This window comes from Ursus maritimus, unplaced genomic scaffold (genome assembly GCF_017311325.1).
Source record: "Ursus maritimus isolate PB19 unplaced genomic scaffold, ASM1731132v1 scaffold_12, whole genome shotgun sequence".
In the NCBI taxonomy this organism is placed as follows: domain Eukaryota; kingdom Metazoa; phylum Chordata; class Mammalia; order Carnivora; family Ursidae; genus Ursus; species Ursus maritimus.
Window position 1 is genome coordinate 64,469,830 of NW_024423564.1, and position 16,982 is coordinate 64,486,811.

The window sequence follows — 16,982 nt, forward strand, 5'->3', positions numbered from 1 at the left end:
TGATTTGTTCTTGATATGTTCGTTTTGTTGAGGGTGCGCCAAGACCTGCCAGTCATCCAAGGGTTGGCCTCTAATTTAGCACCTAATTTCAGGCTGATTGGAAGCCAGACCTTCAGGTAGCAGCTTTAAATTATGCAAATATAAGTATTCCTGTCAGGTGGGGGGGGGTCGCACCTGGGTGGCTCAGTTGTTAAGCGTCTGCCTTTGGCTCAGGGCGTGATCCCGGCATTCTGGGATTGAGCCCCACATCAGGCTCCTCCGCTGGGAGCCTGCTTCTTCCTTTCCCACTCCCCCTGCTTGTGTTCCCTCTCTCGCTGGCTGTCTCTGTCAAATAAATAAATAAAATCTTAAATAAAAGAAAAAAAAGGTAGTCCTATGGGGTCACAATCATAATCTCTGCTGCCTTCCAGACCAGGAGATCTGGAGGTGTCCCGGAGCAACAGTTGCAAAGATTGGAGCTCCACATGATTTATAAGCTCACTTCTGGGAATCATGTTAAACTGTAGCAATGTCATGTGGTTGAACAAAGATGGTGTCTCCCTTCTTATGTTCCCTGGGAATGCCTCTTTAACCTCTTGCTCTGTTGGAAACTTGAAGCCTATCTCTCAGGGTAAAGATCCAAGCTAAGTAAACAGGGTTTTTTTTCATGTAAAGACTGGAGTTGTATTTAGTCTGCTGTGTGTTCAGTGCCCTGGGGATGGTGGCCTGCCAAAAACTCTCTTTCTGATTGGTGTAGTCCTGTGGACGCTGGAATACCAGCTCTCTTAGCCACAGGGCCAGGTGATCATGGGGTATTCCTGTGTGGATTACATGTATTTGCTGGTTTTTGCAGGCAGCTGGAGAGTGTGTGAGGGAGGACATGCTTACTAGCTTCAGTAAAATAGCAGGGAAAATGTCTTGACCATACACACCTGTGGGCTTTGACAGTGTAGCAGGAGAGTGTGTATTTCTGTGCATGTGTACTGACTTTAAGATGGGAACATGAGAATGCCACTGCTCCTGGCACTCACCAGCCCCCACCGGTGGGCAAGGTAGCATAGCAACCACTGGCTCTTGCAGACTTAACTAGGGAGTGGGAGAACACCTTCAGTGCTTGTGCTTGCCTGTTCCAGCCAGGGAGAGGGTGAGTACTGCTACCACATGCATTCTCTGGCCTCATCATGTGCCAGGATCACTTTCCCCTGCCCATCCTAGTAAGGCAGTTAGAGGGTGTCACCTATGAGATCCACAAATGAATCTCCCTACATATAGTCTAGGTGCTTGCTTATTAATTAATTAATTTCAGAGAGAGAGAGAGTGAGTGTGCATGTGTGTGAGCAGGGGATTGGGGTGGGGCAGACAGAGAGAGAGAATCTCAAACAGGCTCCACATGCGGTGTGGGATTCTGACTAAGGGCTCGATCTCACAACCCTGAGGTCATGACCTGAGCTGAAATCAAGAGTTGGGCACTTAACTGACTGAGCCACCCAGATGCCCCTAGGTACTTTTTAAACTGCTGGTTTTTTCTCTTAGTCTAGGAGCCCTTTAAGAGGGGATCTCAATTTTTTATAGCACTTTGGGACTCTTGACATCAGTCCTATTTCTTTTCTAAACCAGGTGTTCTGGGGGCTCTTTTCTCCAGTGCAGATTTCAGCAGCTGGAGTGCCCTATATTGGGCACCAACCCCTTTCTCCTCCTCCTGTGTTGAGATCCCTAACTGTTGTGTGTAGCTGCACTTGGTATATAGGGTTTTTGTCATGGCTGTGTCTGTGCCTCTTCGATCTTTTTCCTTTGTTGTGGACAGCATTGTACTTTTCCTTCGTTGTGGACCTCATTTCATCTAGTTTTTGGATCTTTTTCAGCAGGGAATGATGTATCCATGGGAAGAGGTGAGTTCAGCAGCTTCCTATGCCACAGTCTTGGGCCTCCTCCTCCAAAATATACTTTAAAAAATTCTTTTTCCATTGAATATTCAATTCAATAATTATTTATTGAAATTACTTTATATCAAATTTTTTAGTGCAGTGAATGTGGGTGTTTCTATTAATATTAATCAAATAATATATGGTTCTCTGCTCTTGACTAGCACATAAATGGAAGGTTAGTGTTTAAGTGACTGGTTTGGAAGTGGACATTAAGGCAAATGGAACTTGGTGTAATACAAAATAGAGAGGGTATAAGTAGATTTTTGGTGAGATCAAGGGAGGGAGATAAATTATGGCAAATTTTTGGGAAATTGGATGCAGACTACCCTGTAAGGGAAAAATAGGCCAACCATTTTTTTTTTAAAGGGTGTTGGATGAAAATAGAGAAATCCAAGACCATAGCTTGCTGAATTGAGGCTCATTCATGGTGATATATTTAATAAGCCAAGCAAGAACTCAGCCATAGGTCCACATTTCTCCAAACCATATGGCGCCAAATTATACTGTCTATACTGAATTTTATATTTTTACAGAAATAGAACATTTAAAAAATTATATATATTTTTATTTTCCATGTAGTCTTAACTAGATGGTCAGCTTTTTGAAAGCATTAACGTTAATTATTAGTATATTCTTATTTTATTGAGTGATAGATTTAAAACTTATTTTTCTTATGTATTTCCTTAGTTCTGGGCACAAGATAGAGTGGGTATAGTAATTGATCTTCAATACATATTAGGTAAGATTGTAGCTTAACAAATCTAGGTGTCTTATTTGTATTATAGATATATGTGGCTAGAAAGAATTAGGATATGTATATTTAGGAAATTACTAAGAATTTTTTAAAAGTTTTTGGAGTGTATCTTGTATATTTGTAATGAGAACAAAAGTGATAATATTTTATAAAATCCTAGGACATCATATGGTTTCAGTCATCTATGGAACATAAGAAGTAGGAAGATCGGTAGGAGAAGAAAGGGATAAAGAAAGGGGGATGCAGGGGGAATGGGATAGGCTGGTGATGGGTAGTAAGGAGGGCACGTATTGCATGGTGCACTGGGTGTTATATGCAACTAATGAATCATGGAACTTTACATCAAAAACCAGGGATGTACTGTATGGTGACTAACATAATATAATAAAAAATATTATTATAAAAAAAAGAAAAATGTTGAATTGGGAAGTAAAATGCCAAATTTACAAAAAAAATCCTAGGACAAAGCTATGTAACTAGTTTATGGTGGTTAAAGTCCTCAATGAATAGATTGAGGAATTTTAGATTTATGTTCTTGGCTCAGAGTTTGTGGTTTTAGTCTCATCTTTCATGTAATTTTTTCCCAAAATTATGAAGCCTTGGAAATATGACTTTATAATGGAACTTCTGACAGATCCCTTTAACTGTATGTCACTTATACACAGGGTAATTTGTTACTCTTTGGAGGTGTTTTAGCCTGTGAGGTGGGATATATGTTCTATATAAAGGTCAGTTTTTAATTAATAAGCTGTTTTTCTTGTTTTTGACCGATATGAATTGATTGTAACTTTAGTGTACAGCCTTGTCCCCATTGTCCTTGGTTTAGCTTTCTGTGGTTTTAGTTATTTGTGGTCAACTGTGGTCTAAAACACATAAAATGGAAAATTCCAGAAATACACAATTCATAAGCTTTAAATTGTGCGCCATTCTGAGTAGCATGATGAAATCTCTTGCCAACCTGGTTGGGATGTGAATCATCCCTGCAGTGTATTTACATTGTATAGGTTGCCTGCTAGTCATTTAGTAGCAGTGTCAGTTATCGGATTCACTGTATCACAGTGCTTGTGTTCAAGTAACCTTTATTTTACTTAATAATTGCCTCAAATTGCAAGAGTAATTATGCTGGCAATGTGGATATGCCAGAGAAAAGCTGTAAAGAGCTTCCTTTAAGTGAGAAGGTGAAAGTTCTTGACTTAAAAAGAAAAAAAAAATCATATGCTGAGGTTGCCAAGATCTATGGTAACGTCTATTGCAGTATATTGTTATAATTGTTGTATTTTATTATTAATTAATCTCTTACTGTGTCTGTTATAAATTTAGCTTTATCATAGTTATTTATGTATGTATAGGAAAAAATATGGTATATATATAGGCATCCACTGGAGGTTTTGGTACATATTTTCCCCAGATAAGGGTAGACTACTGTAAAGTATTTTCCATGTAAAAATGGAACAAATTTAGTCTTTGCCATATCTATCATCTGCATAACCAACTTAAATTTCAAAAATTCTATGCATCCCTAAAGTCTATTTCTAGATGTCTCAGTAGCCTATTTATCAGAGTAAAATAAGACATAATTATTGTATTATTTCTTCAGGTACATGCTACATTGATAGATATACATCTTTCTTTGTTTTTTCCTCCACAAAATATGTTCATAATTTTTATTGCTAAATATTTGTTATCTATGTAGTGTTTTACAAAGGCACATAAATAATAATAACATTAGTAAGATCAGATCATTATTTCCTTAAATCTCAATTTTTAAATTTTCTCTTCTCATCCTTAAATAGGAAAAATTCATTATGTTACTCTGGCTCTATGTTTAGAGGCAAATATTTTACATACTATATAATAAGGGTGTTTTATAAGGGTAATTTAACTGGATGATACAGTAGTCAGTGTTTACTTCAAAGAAAAGACTTCCCTAAGATACACTTTATGGATTTCAATTTAAGTTATTCCCTTCCTTTCTGAATCCTCCCTTATACTTTATAGGTTTGAATCTTTTATTCTTTTTGTTAAATACACTTCTTTCAGATACATGTATCTTAATGATGATGATGATAATCATGATTCTAATAACAAACTACTTACTGAGTAAATTCTGTGTTCTAGGTGATTTACATATGTTTTCTATAACTTCAGAACAACATAAGCAAACTTGAAGCAAACAGACTCAGAGGTTAGGTTAAATTACTTAACAAAGGTTACACTGCATATGTATCTAAGTTAGGTGGATTCGATCTCAAGTCTATGTTACTTTAAAATCCAAATTCTTACTGCTAATTCATGCTGCCTTAGATAAATGTGGGGTATTATAAAATAAGAATGAAGAGTCTGGATTCAAAAATATAGGAAAAAGAGCTATTTGGCTGAACATTGAAGTGAACAGAAGTCAAGAAATTAAAAGTTATTATTTTATAAGAACTGTTCCATTATTCCGTGACACCTTGGATTATTTTGTGCTACTGTAAATGATTTTTAATCATTTTGTATACATTTGTAATGTAATTGAGATACGATTTTTCTGAGAACAAGTAACTGTATCTCCTGCTTTGTGTATTCAAATGATAAGCCAATAAATTGCACTATCATTATGTACTATATAGTTCACCCTATTCCCTTTTTGGTCTTTGTGTCAGTATACCACATGTTTTGTGGAATCTTGCTTTCTTTTACTATGTGGTCTCATTATATCACAACTGTTTAATTCTTTTAAAGAACCAGCTCCTAGTTTCATTGATCTGTTCTATTGTTCTTTTGGTTTCTATTTCATTAATTTCTGTCTAATCTTTATTAATTTTCTTCTCCTACTGGGTTTAAGCTTTATTTGCTTCTCTTTCTCCAGCTCCTTTAGGTGTAAGGTCAGGTTGTATATTTGAGACCTTTCTTGTTTCTTGAGAAAGGCTTGTATTGCTGTATACTTCCCTCTCAGGACTGCCTTTGCTGCATCCCAAGGGTTTTGAACAGTTGTGTTTTCATTTTCATTTGTTTCCATGAATTTATTAAAATTCTTCTTTAATTTCCTGGTTGACCCATTCATTCTTTAGTAGGATGCTCTTTAACCTCCATGTATTTGAGTTCTTTCCAAAATTCCTCTTAGGATTGAGTTCAAGTTTCAAAACATTGTGGTCTGAAAAACAACTGTTTATTTTAGTAAACTGTAAATGTAAATGTGCTGTTTATTTATTTTTATTTTAATCTTTTAATTTCCCTCCATATTTTATAAATTAATCAATTAAACAGCAATCATGTCTAAGTAAGCAAACTATCTGATTAAGAATATGCTGCTAATATAATACAGAGCTGCCAATGTCCAATGACTTCACATCTTAAAGAACAGACATATGAAAAAATGCTCAGCATCACTCAGCATCAGGAAAATACAAATCAAAACCACAATGAGATACCACTTCACAATGGTCAGAATGGATAAAATTAACAAGTCAGGGAATGACAGATCTTGGCAAGGATATGGGGAAAGGGGAACCCTCTTACACTATTGGTTGGAGTGCAAGCTGTTGTAGCCACTCTGGAAAACAGTATAGGGGTTCCTCAAAAAGTTGAAAATAGAGCTACCCCATGATCCAGCAATTGAACTGCTAGGCATTTACCCCAAAGATACAAATGTAGTGATCCGAAGGGGCACATGTACCCCAATATTATAGCAGCTTTGTCCATAATAGCATAACTATGGAAAGAGCCTAGATGTCCATCGATAGATGGATGGATAAAGAAGATGTGGTATATGTATATACAATGGAATACTACTCAGCCATCAAAAAATGAAATCTTGCAATTGCAACGATGTGCTTGGACCTAGAGGGTATTATGATAAGCGAAATAAGTGAATGAGAGAAAAACAATTACCATATGATCTCACTCATATATGGAATTTAAGAAACAAAACAGGATCACAGAGGAAGGGAGGGAAACATAAAACAAGACAAAATCACAGAGGAAGACAAACCATAAGACTCTTAATCATAGGAATCAAACTGAGGGCTGCTGGAGGGGAGCTGGGTGGGGCATGGGGTAACTGGGTGATGGGCATTAAGGAGGGCACATGATGTAATGAGCACTGGGTATTATATAAGACTGATGAATCACTGAACTCTACCTCTGAAACTAATAATACATTATATGTTAATTAATTGAATTTAAATAAAAAATTTGCAAAAGGTAAATAAAATGTTAAACATTTATGCCCTCATTTAAGATCAACATGGTATTGTCAGGATTTGTTAACAAGGATGAAAAAACCGGAAGAACCTCATGATTCATTCAGTAAGTGTCTGTATCAATGTGTCATTTCAAATATTAGCAGTGAAGTCCATGGTAAAATATAAGTAGTGTTTTGGGTAGGTGGGGTTGTTACTTTGATACGTCCCACTGCTCCTTGAATCATATTTTTTATGAAATGCCAGAACCTATCTTTCTTTAAAAAAAAATTTCAAGTTTTTATTTAAATTCCAGTTATTTAACATATAGTGTAATATTCGTTTCAGGAATAGAATTTAGTGATTCATCACTTACATACAATACTCAGTGCTCATCACAACATGTGCCCTCCTTAATACTCATTGCCCATTTAACCTATCTCCACCATCCACCTCCCCTCCATCAACCCTCAGTTTGTTCTCTATAGTTAAGAGTCTGTTTTATGGTTTGCCTCTCTCTCTCTTTTTTACTGTTTGCTTTTTTGATGAATTTAAAACATATCACATATTCCCTGCTCTCAACAGACACAAAACTAATATTCAACATTGAAATCAAATTCAGCTCCTAAATATGTTTTTTAGTAATTCAATGAATATTTATAGATTACTGACATTATGCCAAGAATTGTGTCATACTTGATCTGGAGAGAGAGAGAAAGTAGTGATAAAAAGGTAAGGCATTAGATTCTTCTGATGAGAAACCACAATTACTAGGGGTAAAAAGATGCACATTATTAATAATAAAAAGGCAATAATGCTATAATAAAGGTATAAACAAGATCCTGTGGGAACAGAGAGGAACAATCACTTTGGGAAGGGTCAGGTAGGAGTTCCCAGAGCAGATGACATTGTATGTAGGTCTATAGGGTGAGTAGGATTTACACACAAGGTGCAACAGGGATATGCATATATCCAGGCATTGGAAAGCACAATAGAGTTTTAATGTTTGCATTTGTGTGTAGAATCACTATAAACACAACTGCTACTAATGTAAACTGATATAGGAGTATTATATTAGTGAATCAAAGAGAGTATGTGGCAATGCTTTTGGTGACATAATTTTCTAAAATTGTAGTACTTCTGGGTAAAATTATGAACAAATACAATATAATCCTTTCTTGGTTTATATGTTATATTCTTGAAAAAATCAGTATTTATTAAAGCTATACAAAATGTATATAACAGAGGTAGGTTCTAAGCTCAAAGAATTACAAATAGGATTTTTACATATATAGTATCTGTATAGGACATTTGAAAGTTGTACTGGACTCTCCTCTACTTTGCAGTATATCTAGCATTTCTGGTCTCCACCAACCAAATGACATCACTGTTCTTTCATCGTTATGAAAACAAAGAAGCACCTCAACAAATGTCCAGAATGCCCTGTAAGAATACTGCTCACATTGATAACTATCTCAACAGAATAATTATAATAGGGGCGCCTGGGTGGCACAGCAGTTAAGCGTCTGCCTTTGGCTCAGGGCGTGATCCCGGCGTTCTGGGATCGAGCCCCACATCAGGCTCCTCCGCTATGAGCCTGCTTCTTCCTCTCCCACTCCCCCTGCTTGTGTTCCCTCTCTCGCTGGCTGTCTCTATCTCTGTCAAATAAATAAATAAAATCTTTTAAAAAAAAGAGTAATTATAATAATAGAACTAACAAAAATTTTTAGAGAAGCGGAGAATAATATATATAAACCATTTCTTTATCTTTCCTAGCAGAGTGTCAGTAGATACCATTTAAACTGATAAATGAACTATAATATTGTGCTTGTTTTTGTCTGCTTGCTCCATCTGGTCTTTGTTCCCTTTCTCTTTTGTTTTCTGCCTTCTTTTAGATTGATTGGCCATTTGTTTTAATTTCATTTTATCTTCAATTTTGGCTAATTGATGACCTTTTTTTTTAGTGTTTGGCTTTTCAGTATATATCTTTAATTTATTATAGTTCATCTACTTTCAAACAATATTATACAACTTTATATTTAGTTTAAGAAACTTGAAACAACATACTTCCCATTCCTCCCTCCCATCTTTTGTGCTACTCTTGCTATTTATTTGACTTCTACCTGTGGTATAATCTCATAATACATTGCTACTATTTATTCTTTAGATAGTCATTTATCTTTTGGAGTATTAAACATAAGAATGTATTTACCTTCATTTATAATATTTCTGGAGTCCTTAATTTCTTTGTGTGGATCTTAGCTTATATCTGTTATCATTTTCTTTAGGCCAGAAGAACTTTCTTTAACATATCTTATAATACCAGACTGCTGATAATGAATTCTCTCATCTCTTGCTTTCCTCAAAATACCTGCATTAATTTTTTAAAGCTGTTTTTCTTTCAATAATTTAAAGACGTCATCCCCTTGACTTCTGGTTTGCACAGTTTCTTATGAGTAGTGCACTGTAATTCTGTAATTTTTTTCTTAGTTCCTTTGCATGTGATTTGTATTTTCATATATGATATATAAAGTTTTAAAAATAAATGTTTTGCTTGGTGCTTCTTGGGTCTGTAGCTGGATATTTTTCATTAATTGAAGAAAATCTTAGGTGTTATCTCTTAAGATATGTCTTCTGCCCCATTCTTTCTCATCTCCTTCTGGAATTTTAGTTATACATATGTTAGATCATTTGATATTGTTCCACAACTTTTGGATGCCATGTTTCTTCTTTTTCTTTTATTTTTTTATCTTTGTTATGTTCAACTTATTTCTATTGATCTGGTGTTCATTAATTCTTTCTCATCTGTGTCAAGTTTACTGATGAGTACATTGAAGAAATTCTTCATCTCTGTTACTTTATTTTTTAGTGTTAGCATGTCTTTTTGGCTCATTATTGTAGTTTCCATCGTCTGCTGAAATGCCCCATTTTTTCATGCATTTTGTCCTCCTTTTCCACCAGAGGCTTTAGCATATTCGTCTTAGTTATTTTATTTAATTTTTAAAAAAGATTTATTTACTTATTTTAGGGGGTGGTGGGGCAGAGAGAGAGAGAAAGAAAGAGATAAAAAGAGAGAGAGAGAATCCCAAGCAGGCTCCATGCCCAGCTTGGAGTCCCATGTGGGACTCCATCTCATGACCCTGAGATCATGACCTGAGCTGAAACTGAGAGTTGGATGTTCAACCAATTGAGTCATCCAGGTGCCCCAGTCTTAGTTATTTTAATTCATTGTCTGATAATCCAGTGTCTAGTCATTTTTGAATCTACTTCAATTAATTGATCTTCATAGACAGTAGGTTGTTTTTTCTTGATCTCTTTTTGTATATTCCACAATTTTGTGTTGCATACTTGACTCCTAGTGTAGAACAGTAGGCAATGATAGAAGTGCTACTTGTCACTGGAAATGGATACATCTCTTCTTGTCATTTGTGTGAGGGCTTATGTCAACCTAGTCAAGAGTTAAGCTGGGTTAAGTTTCATTGTTGCTATGGTTATCTTGAGTTTATCACTAGATCAAATTCTTCTAAGGTTACTTTTTTTTTTTTTTACATTTTAATTTATTTATTTCTTTATTTTTAAAATTAAGAAAATTAAATTCCAGTATAATTAATGTGTAGTATTATATTAGTTTCAGGTATACAATATAGTGATGCAACAATTCTGTACATTACTCAGTGCTCATGATCGTGGTAAGTGTACTCTTAATCCCCTTCACCTGTTTCATCCATCCCCTCACCTTCCTCCCCTCTGGTAATCATCAGTTTGTTCTCTGTATTTAAGAGTCTGGTCTTTTGTCTCTTTTTTTCTTTATTCATTTGTTTTGTTTCTGATTCATGTATAAGTGAAATATTATGGTATTTTCTTTCTCTGACTTATTTTGCTTAACATCATACTCTCTAGATCCATCTATGTTGTTGCAAATGGTAAGATTTCATTCTTTTTTATGGCTGAGTAGTATTCTATTATATCTATATATCTATATATCACATCTTTATCCATTCCAGATATATCCCATCTTCTTTGTCCATTCATCTGTTGATGGACACTTGGGTTGCTGCCATAATTTCGCTATTGTAAATAATGCTGCAATAAACATAGGAGTGTATGTGTCTTTTGAATTAGTGTTTTGTATTCTTTGGGAAAATACCCAGTAGAGGAATTACTGGATCATATGGTAGTTCTGTTTTTAATTTTTGAGGAACCTCCATACTGTTTTCCATAGTGGCCATACCAGTTTATATTCTTACCAACAGTGTATGATGGTTCCTTTTTCTCCACATCCTTGTGAACACTTGTTTCTTGTGTTTTGATTTAACCATTCTGACAGGTGTGAGGTGATATTTCATTGTGGTTTTGATTTGCATTTTTCTGATGATGAGTGATGTTGGGCCATCTTTTCACATGTCTGGTGGTCAACCTATGTCTTCTTTGGAGAAATGTCTTGTGTCCATTTTTAAATTGGATTATTTGTTTTTTGGGTGTTGTTCTATAAGTTCTTTATATATTTTGGATACTAACCCTCTATCATATATGTTATTTGCCAATATCTTTACCCTTTCTGTACACTTTTAGTTTTGTTGGTGATTTCGTTTGCTGTGTAGAAGCTTTTTATTTTGATGTAGTCCCAAAGGTTTATTTTGGCTTTTATTTCTGTTGCCTGAGGAGACATATCTAGAAAAATGTTGTTATGGCTGATGTCAGAGAAATTGCTGCCTGTGCTCTCTTCTATGATTTTTATGGTTTCAGATCTCACACTTAGGTCCTAAGTCCATTTTGAGTTTATTTTGTGTATGGTGTAAGAAAGTGGTCCAATTTCATTCGTTTGTGTGTAGCTGTCCGGTTTTCCTAACACCATTTGTGGAAGAGACTATCTTTTTCCCATTGCATATTCTTGCCTTCTTTGTCAAAGATGAATTGACCAAATAACCATGGATTTATTTCTGGGCTCTTTATTCTGTTCTCTTGATCTATGTATCTGTTTTTGTGCCAGTACCATACTGTTTTGATTACTACAGCTTTGCAGTATATCTTAAAATCTGGGATTGTGATACTTCTAGTTTTGTTTTCCTTTTTCAAGATTGCTTTGGCTGTTCAGGGTGTTTGGTGGTTCCATACAATATTTAGAATTATTTGTTCTTGTTCTGTGAAAAAATGTTGTTGGTATTTTGGTAGGGATTGCATTAAGTCAGTAGATTGCTTTGGGTAGTATAGGCATTTTAACAATAGTTGTTTTTCTAATCCATGAGCATGGAATATCTTTCCATTTGTTTGTATCACCTTTAATTTTTTTCATTGGTGTTTTATAGTTTTCACAGTACAGGTCTTACACCTCCTTGGTTAACTTTTTAATAGGTATCTTATTATTTTTGGTATAATTGTAAATTCAGGTTGTTTTCTTAATTTCTTTTTCTGCTGCTTCATTAATATTGTGTAGAGATGCAACAGATTTCTGTATATTGATTTTGTATCCTCTGACCTCACTGAATTCATTCATCACTTTTAGTAGTTTTTTTGGTGGAGTCTTTAGGGTTACCTTATTCCTGAGGGAAAGGGCTAGAGTGACTGAGAGTTTTTCCTCATTCATCTGCTCCACCCTAAACTTTTGTCCTTTACTGGGTATTCCTGCCACAGAAAGGGTTTATTTCTGCTTTAGTCTCACTTCTAGCAGTAGATTACAGTTGTGTTTTAGTGCTTGCTATTTTAGTACGGAGGGGGCACGAGTATTTCTGTTGTCTTGGTCTAGCCTAAGACCAGGACCTTACCTTAGGCAGGTCCTGTATGCTGTGGTCTTGGGGTGGAATTTTTTCAATGATCCCATCTGTCTTCCCTCTTTTATCTCTGCCTTGAATCATTGATGGGTCTTGTGTGAGACAGTCTTTTCTTCCCCTCTTCCAGGTATAGAGGATATTTTCTTTTGCTGTTCCTCTTCCTGTTTGGAGTCTTATTTGTGCACTGAGGTTTTAAGGTTTGCTATTTCTCCCCTAGTGGCTTAAGGTCCTTTTCTTCTCCATAAGGGAAAACGATATTGGTGCGGCTTCATGCCTTTTCTATAACAGAAGCCCATCCCCTTCTCCATTCCTGCATTACAATGAAAAGGCATTTTCTAGTTTTCTGCCCTCCCCCTAATCTTTCTCCTAAACACCTGATGGAGGCATGTACAGAAGAGTCTGCCAGTGGGTGTGAACTCCCTTTCTGTCTATGACTCTAAGGTTCTATACCCTCCTATTTGCTATATTTGACTTTTAATAGTTAAAAAAAAATTAGCTTAATTCTTTTTACTCACTTGTATGACACCCAGCATTTCTTCCTCCTGTGCTCTGCTGTAAAGTGCTTGCTTCCCTCTTTTTTTGGTAGGGCCTGACTTTCCTTGGGTATTAGATTATTGTTGCCCTGCAATCTCCATTTTCTGATAGATTTTTGTAAGTTATCATTTTGTTCTTTGTTGGGATATATCTTATTAAGGTGGAAGCTATGATTTTTCCAACTTTCTACATCCAACTAGAAACTTCTAAAATTAAAAAAAAATTAAAGTTCCTATTAAGAAATATAAGTTCTTGGGGCATCTGGGTGGCTCAGTCGTTAAGCATCTGCCTTTGGCTCAGGGCATCATCCCAGGGTCCTGGGATGGAGCCCTGCATCAGGCTCCTCTGCTGGGAAAGCCTGCTTCTTCCTCTCCCACTCCCCCTGCTTGTGTTCCCTCTCTCGCTGGCTGTCCTTCTCTCTGTTAAATAAATAAATAAAATCTTAAAAAAAAAAAAAAAAGAAATATAACTCCTTTTTTTAAAATTTTAAATTCAATTAGCCAACATACAGTACATCATTACTTTCAGATGCAGTGTTCAATAATTCATCAGTTGTGTATAACACCCAGTGGTCATCACATCATGTGACCTCCTTAATGCCCATCACCCAATCCCCCCACCCACCTCACCTCCAGCAACCCTCAGTTTGTTTCCTTTGGTTAAGGGTGTCTCATGGTTTTTCTCCCTCTCTGATGACTTCCCATTCAGTTTTCCCTCCCTTCCCCTATGATCCTCTGCACTGTTTCTTATATTCTGCATATGAGTGAAACTATATAATTGTCTTTCTCTGATTGACTTATTTCACTCAGCCTATTACCCTCCAGTTCCATCCATGTCAAATTAAATAGTAAGTATTCATCCTTTCTGATGGCTGAGTAATGTTCCATTGTATATATACCACATCTTTTTTTTTTTTTTTAAAGATTTTATTTATTTATTTGACGGAGAGAGAGACAGCCAGTGAGAGAGGGAACACAGGCAGGGGGAGTGGGAGAGGAAGAAGCAGGCTCACAGCGGAGGAGCCTGATGTGGGGCTCGATCCCAGGAACCTGGGATCACGCCCTGAGCCGAAGGCAGACGCTTAACGACTGAGCCACCCAGGTGCCCCAGTATACCACATCTTCTTTATCCATTTATCTGTTGATGGACATTTTGGCTCTTTCTACAGTTTGGCTATTGTGGACATTGCTGCTATGAACATTGGAATTCAGGTGCCCCTTCGGATCATTACATTTGTATTTTGGGGTAAATACCTAGTAGTGCAACTGCTGGGTTGTAGGGTAGCTCTATTTTTAACTTCTTGAGGAACCTCCATACTGTTTTCCAGAGTGGCTGCACCAGCTTGTATTCTCACCAACAGTATACTATAACTATGTTAATTCAGTAGTTCTCAAATTATTTCTGGTTGTGGAATATTAGGAAGTTATAATGCTAGTTATAGAATTGTTTTATTTGAATTAAAATAACTAACTAAACAGTTCTTTTTTTTTTTAAAGATTTTATTTATTTGAGAGAGACAGAGAGCACGCGTGTGCAAGAGAGAGTGAGAGAGACAGCGCACAAAGGTGGGGAGAGGCAGAGGGTGAGGGACAAGCAGACTCCCCACCGAGCAGGGAGCTTGACGTGGCACTTGATCCCGGGACCTTGGGTCCATAACCTGAGTCGAAGGCAGACGCTTAACTGAGCCACCCATGAACCCCTAACTAAATATTTGTGAGAATTTAAATATAGTAATCACTTATTAAATACTTGGTGCAATTTAATGAACATCTTTTGGATTTCAGTAGTCATGCTAGATATTTTCATATCTAATTCTCATAATATAATTTCGAAGGATTGGTTTTGCCATTCCTTAATTACGGATGAGAAAAACTGAGTGTTAAGGGTATTAAGCTGATTGCTTTGTAGCACAGAATTAATATTTAGTAGAGGTGAGATTTCAGACCTTATGTTTCTGATTTCAAAATGTATCTTGTTTCTACTCTACAACACTATATAGTTCATTTCTTACTGTCTGGATAAGCAATAAATGACAGGGGAGGGGCAAATTAATAATAAAAGTCATATGGACTTATATTCCTAAATATATTTTGATTTCTGTTAAACATGAACCTTTTTTTTTTTAATAGGCAATGATATGGGAAATGACGATGCCATCGGAGGGAATGTGAGCAAATATATGGTGCTTCCGTCTGGATACTGTGGACAGCCCAAGAAAGGACATCTTATCTTTGATGCTTGCTTTGAAAGTGGTGAGTGTATTAAAGACTGTTGCTTTTGAATTTGTCTTAGATTGTTTCAAAATCCAATTCATCTGACCATTCAGTGTGATTCAACCCATTTATTATTTCATCATAGTGGAATAAGTTGTCAGGGAAAAATCACTTTTTAAAGAATTAACTTGGAAATACTTGAAAATGAAATTTTGTGTTTTGTTGCTGTAAGTGATTATTTAATGGTATAATGGTAATACTAATGAACATTGATATAGCACCTTATATTTTACAAAATAACTTTTCAGATATTATTTCTCTTGGGATAAAACTGATATAATTTGACTATATGATAAATCATTAATTATTCAATGTTTATCATATACCTGGTTCTGTATGAAATGCTCACAGAACTTAGTCTTTGTCAGAGAGGAGGTCTCCTTATAAAGAAGTGATTAGGGAACAGATTCAGTTGAACACAAACCAAACAGCAAAAGTAATATTGCATCACAATCATCAAATGTTGTGGGTATTCTGAATGGGAAGATTGAAATTTGATTATAAATTCCTATCCAGTAGGAATTGGATCTTGTTAACTTTTTTGTGCCCCGAGCCTAATACACTGAATGGCACATATTCGGTGTTCAGAATATGTTGAAAATTTTAATGAGAGAGGTAAACATAATTTCGTTTTAGAAATAATTGTTAATTATTTTTGGTTTTCATAATGTATGTGTGCATGCATGTGGGTATGTCATTGGTTGGAGGGACATGGCAGTGTCAGTTATCTGACATGTCTCTGAACCCTAAGAACATTGGTCGTTTTTTGACAATTGAAAACTTGTTTATGTAAGATTTTGCTCCTTGTTTATTACATGCCACTTTAGTTTGCTAGGGCTGTCATAACAAAGAACCACCAACTGTGTGGCTTAAACAACAAAAATTTATTATTTCACAGTTCTGGAAATCTGAGATCAAGGCGTCAGTAGGGTTGGTTTCTTCTAAGGGTTGTGAAGAATATATTCCATGTCTTTTGTCTAGCTTCTGGTGATTTGGTATTCTTTGCTTTGTAGAATCATTACCCTGATCCCTGCCTTCATCTTTACTTGGCATTCTCCTGGAATGCATGCCTTTCTCTAAATATTCCCTTTTTATGAGGCTGCCAGTCATATTGGATCAGGGGCCACTTTAATGATCACGTTTTTTTTTAAAGATTTTTTATTTATTTATGTGACATAGAGACAGCCAGTGAGAGAGGGAACACAGCAGGGGGAGTGGGAGAGGAAGAAGCAGGCTCCTAGCGGAGGAGCCTGATGTGGGACTCGATCCCGGTACGCCAGGATCACGCCCTGAGCCGAAGGCAGACACTTTAACGACTGCGCTACCCAGGCGCCCCTAATGACCACGTTTTAATTTGATTACCTTTGTAGAGATGCTGTTTCCCAGTAAGGTAACATTCTGAGGTATTGGGTGTTAGGACTTTAATATGAACTTTGGGGGCACATAATTCAACCCATAATTAGTACTATAGTGTTGTTCTTCTGGTCAGACCTGAACACTGTCCACATAATTAAGAACAATTTCTTCTACTTTTCTTGAATTTTGCATTATTGCCTTGTCTGGGATATATCTGGTGTCTAGAAAAT

At 36.1% G+C, this 16,982-nt stretch overlaps 1 protein-coding gene across 1 annotated transcript in view; it reads left to right on the forward strand.

The window, feature by feature from the left end:
• The first annotated feature begins 1,858 nt into the window (after positions 1-1,858).
• The window catches only part of AGBL4 (AGBL carboxypeptidase 4), a 1,288,259-nt gene continuing 1,273,135 nt past the window's right edge, over positions 1,859-16,982 (forward strand). Inside the window, exons 1-2 of the mRNA XM_040626601.1 lie at positions 1,859-1,868; positions 15,253-15,375. Coding sequence (XP_040482535.1) covers positions 1,859-1,868; positions 15,253-15,375 — 133 coding nt within the window. The remainder of the gene's footprint in view (positions 1,869-15,252; positions 15,376-16,982) is intronic.